Source organism: Papaver somniferum, chromosome 8 (assembly GCF_003573695.1).
Source record: "Papaver somniferum cultivar HN1 chromosome 8, ASM357369v1, whole genome shotgun sequence".
Lineage (NCBI taxonomy): Eukaryota > Viridiplantae > Streptophyta > Magnoliopsida > Ranunculales > Papaveraceae > Papaver > Papaver somniferum.
The window spans coordinates 52287589-52296295 of record NC_039365.1 but is presented as its reverse complement, the minus strand read 5'-3'; the positions used below and the strand labels follow the sequence as shown (position 1 = coordinate 52296295).

Below are 8707 nucleotides of genomic sequence, written 5' to 3'. Positions count from 1 at the left end.
AATTATTATTTGCTCAAGTAGTTATGTTAAAGAGGAGATAAGAAACCTCTGATTGTGTCTGAACCCAACTAATAACCCTATTATCATTAAAGGGACGAGGATTGTGGGAGATGGTGAAAGTATTGAGTTATCTGAAAAATCGTAAGGCTAGATTTTGCTGCCTTTTAGTCCAAAACATAGTGTAAGAATTCATTTCTCTTCTCTTTACACATGGCGGTGCTGTTCCAAACAGGAGGATAAAGCTTATGCCCTAAAGGATGCAGCTATGAACATTTTGGCTCGTATATTATTGGAAAATCAGAAATCCCACGAGGAGACCTTGATATATTTAAGAGTAGTCAGGCAACCTACATGGTTAAGGATTCCTGATTCAAACCTAATGATAGGAGCAGCTTCAACTAAACTAATTATCTGAAATCAATTTATTATGTGTAGAGCCAAGATTCCAAGCCTAATCCATTTGAGCAGGCATATATTATATAACAAATGGTCATGTTTTATATTGCTCGGGTGTAATTTGTGTAGCTCATACAGAGTGTCATTTAACTTTTGTCCATTATCAACTGCAGGTTGCGCAGTGAACTTTGAATTCCAAAACTATACTATTATCACTAGCCAGTGCAAAGGACCACAATACCCGCCTAAACTCTGTTGTGGCGCCTTCAAAGAATTTGCTTGCCCCTTTGCAGAAGATATAAATGACTTAACTAATGATTGTGCAACAACTATGTTCAGCTACATAAATCTCTATGGTAAATATCCACCTGGCTTGTTCGCAAGTGAATGTCGGGAAGACAAGCAAGGACTGGCATGTCCCGACAGTCCCCTGGGCAGTTCCAGCGAAGGCTCAGTCTCTCGGCCTTTCTCATTTCCACTGGTTCTTATTCTAACAGTTGGTGTTCTACTAGTGTTTGGCCAGTTGTGATCTATCGGTGGTGTATTCTAAATTTGCCTAACTTTCATTCAAAACGGGGTTGCTATTGTTTTCGAGGGGGGTTCATTTTTCCGGCAGTGTTGTATCTTATTGTAACAGTAAAGATTTCCTAACTTGTCTAATATTCTTTAAATGACCATATTGAATTATATAGTATATAAGTATTTTTATGTGTTTGAAATTGCATTGTTTGTCTACAAGTTGTATAGCTTCTTAATTGTTAATTCATCTTGGGCTGGGTTTAGGGTGTGCAGGCTGGACGACAGAAACCTATTTAATTTACCTTCAACAGTCAACAGCATTGTAGGCTTGTAGCATATTTCAGAGATACATAGTGCGTGAGAACCAATAAAGAAGAAGTCAGCTGGTATTTCATCAATTAAAAAGACTTCCGGTGATGTTTTACTGTCAAGTCGAGTTAGCTTTATGAGTTTATCTGTTTAAGTTAGCAATTTGCATCTCACCATTTTTATGCAGTTTGGACTTGGGACTGGACATTATTGCCCTGTCAAAATAAGTTGATTTTTTCCCCTTCCGTCTTAAAGCCTTGTAAGCCCAGAGCCGATCCTGAGATTAGAAGGACCCTGTGCGGACTTGTTTATAAGGCCTTTTATGCGGTTAAAAGTTTTTTTCGCCCAAAATATCATAATAACAAATTAACAACAAAAAATTGTTAATATATCCAAATATTATACTGTAATTGTCATACAACTCATTTTTTCATTGACAATTTTTGAAAATATATGCTAAAAGAAAAAAGTAAAACTAAAAGGACAAAACTAAAAGCAGTTTGCATATGATAAAGAATCTATGAATTTGTTATATAGTTTATATACACGCGCCCAGTGTCATAAATTAGTAACTAGCCTAGTGATTTGGTGCACAATTGGATGGGGCTGTAAATAATACCTAAAGTTACTCAACGTGCATGTACCTGCCCGAGCACGCCTGTACCTGAAAGCGTCCAAAGCCTATCGCAACCTGCTATGGGCCGCCTGGTCTAGTCTAGTTAGTTTAAATGGGCAGGTTCGGGCTTTCCCTAAAATTTAATAGTCCGGCCCGGTATCTGTCCAAACAGTCCGTCCTGATACCCGTTTGAATTATCAAAAGAGTTTTAGTTTTACGGTGAAATACATTATTACGCATCTTAGTTATGTTTTGGTTTAAAACTCTTATTTTCGTTTCTATCCTACATTTAGAAGATTAATTGCATAAGACTTTTTTAAACTATAGTTCATTCAGTCGCATTCCAAAAATGAGTTAAATCATTATTACAAAACTTTGAAAGTACAAAAAACCCGTAGCCTGTTTGGCCTAACCTGACCTGGTTAATAAACGGGTTTTGGGCGGTCTTTGGGCCTCAAAATAAGTGTTTTTATCTGGCCTGTCCGGTCTGACGGACTTTTTGGGTAGCTGAATATGAAGCCCATCCGGACTGGCCTGGATTAAAAGACGGACCAAGCTGCCCGGCTGCTCCAATTTACACCCCTACAATTGGATAAGTGGGAGATCTAGATTTCGAATCCTAGGTGCAAAAGGGCCTTAATTGGTAACGGAAATGGCTTAGACAGAATTGGGCCTGGGCGACCACACTTCTCACCCTAATCCAGTCCAGGCTCTGTATAAGCTTATCACTTATTTTACATAAAAGATATTCCATTTACTAGAATTTCAGCTGCTTATTTTATAATTTTGTTTCCTAACGGTTGAGCTATTTCATTAAACAATGTAATTATCCTTTCGATTAATTATTGTTATTGTTAGAGCACTACTTGGTCGAACTCGCAAGCTTTGATATCTCAAGCTTGTTGTTAATGTTGACCTTCTACATCATTTTTCAGGTTCCCCGAGTTCAGTTCAGGATTCTTTCATCGATTTCAGGTTTGTTACACCGTTAGAGTTTTTTGTTGGTGGGATATCGACCTTCTACAACATTTTTCAGGTTCATCGATTCTAATGCAGGATCTTTGCACCGCTTTCAGGTTCGCCGAGCTTGGTTCAGGATCTTTGAATCACTTACCCTCCCCACCAAGGAGAGGTGGTTCAGAGGTAAGTATGACTTTTTAATAGGTGCGATAACTTCCACCTTGCACTTAACTGGACGCAATAAAAAAAAAAGTAGAACCAAGTCAAAACAAGCATATGTCCGAAACGTTCAAAAAGGCGAGCCTATATTCAAAAATGCTAAAAAAGAAGAAGATATGTTTGTAAATGACTCTTATCAAAACCAAACAGAGAATGCTTTAAATTCCACAATGGACCGTCCACCACAATTATTGGGAAAGGAACAAATCAATGGATGGTCTAGCGAATTATGCAACAGATGGTAGTCAATTGGAAAATCTCTCTGCAACAATCTGGGGCTATACGATCCCGTCTTTTATATATCAAATTGTACTAAATGACTCTATGGTAATGACATACCCTCGTGTAACCTTTTCCCAATTGAATAACAAATTTCATGCTTAAAACAAAAACATAAAAAAAAAATATGCAACCATGCTATGAAAGATTAACGCTACTGGATTATGTATTTATTTCTTGAATATAGATATATACATACCAATTTATGTTAATTATATAACAATTTTATAATTAAAAATCGAATATCATCTCATGATTTAATATATTTGATACCTAAAATTAATAAACGAACCGTGTAATGATTTAACCAATCACACCAAGATGATGAAAAATCATATTTTTGTAATACTTTAAGCAGAAATTTCCAACTTACTGTGTCATAGGCTTGAAATATGTCAAGTTTAAATGCTACATTACCTCCTCTTCTTTTCTTCTTCATTTCATTAACCATCTCTGAAGCCAAGACAACTTGTTCATGAATGCTTCTGCGTTTGATATAAGCTGCTTGATGTGGAGATATCAATTTCACCATTAGTCCATTCATTCTTGTAGTTATTATTTTGGTGAATATTTTCAATAAGATATTACTCAATCCAATGGGCTTGAATTGACTTGCTTCTTTTGCACCTGGACACTTAGGTAATAGAGTAAGAAAATTTGAATTAAGTCCTCTGGGAATTAACCTTATTCTCCAACAAAATTGTATTGCTTCATTTAAATCCTTTTGAATGTCTGTAAAAAATTCCAGAGAATCCATTTTGTCCTGGAGAACTATCTGGATCCATATCAAGAATAATTCTTTTAATCTCTTCAGTTGTAGGAATAGAATCCATCATTGCTTGATCTTCAACAGTAACAGCTGATGGAATAACATATAGTAATCCCTCAACAATATTAACATATTTAAATTCAAATTTTTGTTGAAAGTGTTGAACTAATGAGATAGCAATCTGTGTTTGATCATAAATAATATTTCCATTAGCATCTTCTAATTCACCTATTAAATTCTTGGCCTATCTGATTTTCATTTTTGCATGGAAGTATCCAGTATTAGCTGCACCATCTTTGACCCATTTTTCTCTGGATTTGAGCTTCATAAAAGTATTAGCTTGCACTTCTCTTGTGGCATGTTCATTTTGAGCTTCTACTAGTTTAGCTAAAATTTCTTCATTAAAAGGATTCGCATTAGATAACTCCATTGCAGTTTTAACATTTGCTTCATCCTCTTTTATTTTAGTTTGAATATTACCAAATACGCTCCAATTCCATTCACTTAGAACCTTCTTCAAATTTTTGAGCTTCTGCATAAAGATATAAGCAGGATCCCCAACAACAGGAATGGACCATGCTGCATCAACCACTAAAATGAAAGATGGATGATCAATCCACATTTTCTGAAATCTCCAAGGAATATTTTTGGGCTTAGGAATATTTGCACACACACCCCAGTAGAGGTGCATGATCTGAGACAACTCTCAAACCAACTTTATACCTCCACTCACCATACTGTTGCAGCCATAATTGATTAAAAATAACTCTAATAAGAGTACATAATATTCTGTTCTTTCCTTGTTGACAGTTGGACCAAGAAAATTGCAAACCTGACTTAGGGGCTTGAATTAATTCACATGTATTAAGGCAATTGACAAAATCCAACATTGAAGCTCTGTTTGGTGTTTTACCACCAATTTTCTCATATGGTGAAATGATTGCATTAAATTCACCTAACACAATCCATGGCTTTTTGAGATTGCTGATTAATTCCATTTCTGGCCATAATAATTTCCTTTGAATCTTTTTAACATGAGCATGAACACCTGATACTAAGACATCTCCAATACTTAATGTGACCATTTGACTTGAAAGAGAAATAACTTGAGGACTAGCTAAACTTTTATTCCAAAATAACCATAGATTACCTTTATTTGTTGATGTAGAATTATGAATCACCATGCTCTGCATTCCAGGGAGATTCAGTTTATTGCAAAATGAAGCAGTACAAAAGACTTTTGGTTCTGCAATCCAGATTAGAGAAGGACTAAATTGATTTACCAAAGACCTTAGTTTATCTTGAGCCCTAGGTCTTCTCAGGCCCCTGATTTTCCAATATACTATCTTCATTAATTGGGAGGAGGATTTCTGGTACCTCCTTTACCTGGATTCTTCCTGAAGTTATATTTGTTATAAGTAGGAACATGATTAGTGACTTTAACTGATGCAGATGAATTTTGAGAAGTAGAGGGTGAAGCATTGACAATTTCCTTTTCAACAATCTTAGACCAAGAAGTAACCTTAACAGCTTCATTTGATACTCTACCAGTTTTACCATCTATGAAGCTAACAATGCTGTTTTGTTTCCTCCACAATCTCCGAAACTTTTGGAACTTTCACAATCTCAGATTTCATTGTAGTATTTTATTCTACGCATTTAAGAGGACTGAATCTTCCTTTTTCCATAATAGTTTCAGTGTTAATATTTCTGATAGTCGGAGTAACATGAATAGTATGAACTATAGAATCCTCACTATTAGATTCAGACTTATCACAAAAATCAAATGGTTTTGGTGTAGATGCAGGTTTTTGTGAGGACGGTGTTTCAATATTATGTTGATGAGTAGGAGAAGAAGAAGAAGTTACCCTTGTATGTTGATGAAACTGATTTCCTGCAGAGGTAGTTGGATTAACTTTGTTTTTCTCCACCCTACATTCTCTGATGAAATGACCTACCATTTTGCAAGTACTGCAATATTTAGGACAATATGGAATAGAGACTTCTTGAAAGAAACCACCATATTTGGTGCCAATCCAAACTTTATTTGGAAATGGAAGTGAAAAATCAACTTCAACCAAAACATTAGCATAATATCCCACATCACATTTAGTTGTAGCAGCATCAATTTTAACTGGATTACCAATTTCCTTACAAATCTTAAATAGAATTTGCTCACTTCAGAATTCAAGTCCTAAACCTGGAAAATGCACCCAGACAAATGCCCTAGAAGTTCTCTGATTAGCTGGTCTAACATTATAAACCCAATTCCTGACTTTGAGAACTTGATCTGTAACTTCCCATACTTTTGATTTGATACAATCTCGATCAATTTCATTATTTAGCTTGATTGTGAAAAAACCCCTTCTTAAAGGAATGAGTTTACACTCACCAACCAACTTCCATTGACTTCGAAGAATAATAACAACATCAACGAATTTAATTTTTTGTAAATTCAATCTTCCAATTAACGAAAATCTCCATGGATATAAACTTTTTTCAAACAAATCATCTGGTAGTTCAATCAAAGGAATTTTGTTCCCTACAACTGAAGATGACTTATCAAAACCAGTATCATGATTGAACTGGTATTTTAGAACTATTTTCCATGATTAAAACACTTGAATTAATGATTATTAATCCAAGAAGACATGATAATCAATGAAGTAACTCGAAAATTCACCTGAAATTAATGAAGTAGAACACAGAAAACGAGATCGAAGTAGATTTTTTTTTCCGAGTTACCACTGATCCAATCGCCCGATTCGCAGAGCATGATTCGAAAGGTTTTTTAACCGTGTAATGATTCAAATATGAATATCTTAGTCATACCTATCAAGGCAACAAGTCATTTGATTAGATTAGAATGGAATCTAAAATATGAATCCACATTTGGGGACACCTTCACAAATCAGTGAATACACCAAAGGAAAAAAAACACTATGAAGTAATTTGAAGAACCCTTATCCAAATAATTTTGGTAATGGATAAATTATCCTTGATTAGTTAGTGTTAATGTAGCGCCCCCTAAGCTGACAACTGACTGTTCCAACAGATTAACTATAAAATGAGGCACTAAGGATCTACAACATCTATTTAAGCAAATAATTTAGAAGTTGTAAACAAAGTTTAACCTGAATCTAAACCCTCTCTGAAAATAACTACAAGTACTCCTCTCAGATGATACATATACAATAATGAGTTTGTCTACAAATAGAATATAAACAAAAAATAAACATAGTGGAAGTTAACTAACTAACGAAACCAACTCCTCAAAGCTTTCATCGCCACGTGCACAACTTGATCCTTCTCTGAAAATGAAAGTGGGAATTGAATGAGCACATCATCCTGAAGGGTGCCCAGTAGAAATAACAACTAACTTTCGAGTAATCACTAGAATTATTTAAAGACAATGCAAGTTTTGCTAAAAATAATAAAGTAGGAAAACAGTTAAAGCATAAATAAAATAATAAGTTGTACTGAAATATAAAGCTTTACCAACCAATAAACTGGCACACATTCACAACATAAATAATAGTTGAGCGACGTATTCCTTCGGAGTAACAAGGCATGACTGTTGCGGAAGCTTCAATGATTATTAAAGTACCGTGAGGTTTTCCGGCCTCGAAGTCATAAAACGATGTGTATCTTACCAGTACCTCATTCTACGCGCACTCTACATAGCAAGTATCTAAAGAGATCTAATAGTGATAATATTATATTCAACAGAAGAACTTAATCAATGAGAACCCTATACCTCTCGCAAGACAAATTCAACAATCATATATAAGATTCTCAACATCATTCTCTCCAAATACCAAAACATAATATAATAGCTTTGGAAAGTAATTTAAAAGAACAATAAACATCCATGTATGAGACATGTGTTGCCCGTATAGAAATAGGGAATAATAGTGTGCCCTCAATCCCGAGCCTATGTAATACTGCGCCCCATCCCGAGCCTATAGATGTGCTTAAAATATCTATAAAGTTTGGGAACATATCCCATATCAATCAAAAGGAAACCTTCTTCCTTACATGCTAACAATAAGTAAATATTGTAACCACTTTCCAATCAATGGAAAGAATCACTTTTTGAAAATAAGTAAATACTCCCAAAACACGGATATTAGTTGTTTTTAAAGATCCAATCCCGCCCCAAAATGTAAAAGGAAACTAGTTTGTATTGCATACATATAATACATGCGTACACATATCATATACAAGCAAAGATATGCATGCCTTTCGAAATATAAATAGATTTATAAAACAATAATTAATACAAGAGAGTTCGTTATCAATTCCCTCCTCTTTTGATGACAAGCCTCGCCTACCTCGAGATCCACAATTCCATGGTTCATCTTTTGGATCGATCGTTGTTAATAACGACTAACTGTTAATCACACAAGCACTCTAAAGATTAGCCAAAAGGCTCATAACACAATCTCATATAATTCTCTAGTGTAGATGGTGAGATTTGGATAAAGGAAAAAAGAGTCATCTCAAGACCATAGACAAAATTCAACTCTCACGAGAGAGTTAATCCCTTGGCCCTCAAGGCATTCTTAGACACGATTTCTAGTATACGTACACGCGAGACACTGCTGGTCGTGATGCCTTGACTCCTAGCGCACATCCTC

The 8707-nt window shown here is 35.2% G+C and overlaps 1 protein-coding gene across 1 annotated transcript; it reads left to right on the top strand.

Annotated features, from left to right (window-relative positions):
* The first annotated feature begins 300 nt into the window (after positions 1-300).
* LOC113303416 (GPI-anchored protein LLG1-like) lies at positions 301-1118 on the top strand. The gene has a single exon (XM_026552448.1). It carries the CDS (start codon positions 428-430, stop codon positions 923-925), a length of 498 nt encoding a protein of 165 aa, XP_026408233.1. The 5' UTR covers positions 301-427; the 3' UTR covers positions 926-1118.
* The last annotated feature ends 7589 nt before the right edge of the window (positions 1119-8707 follow it).

Bases quoted from the DNA above. Each gene is read 5' to 3' on its own strand.
- LOC113303416 (XM_026552448.1), top strand. From the start codon at position 428: ATGTGTAGAGCCAAGATTCCAAGCCTAATCCATTTGAGCAGGCATATA.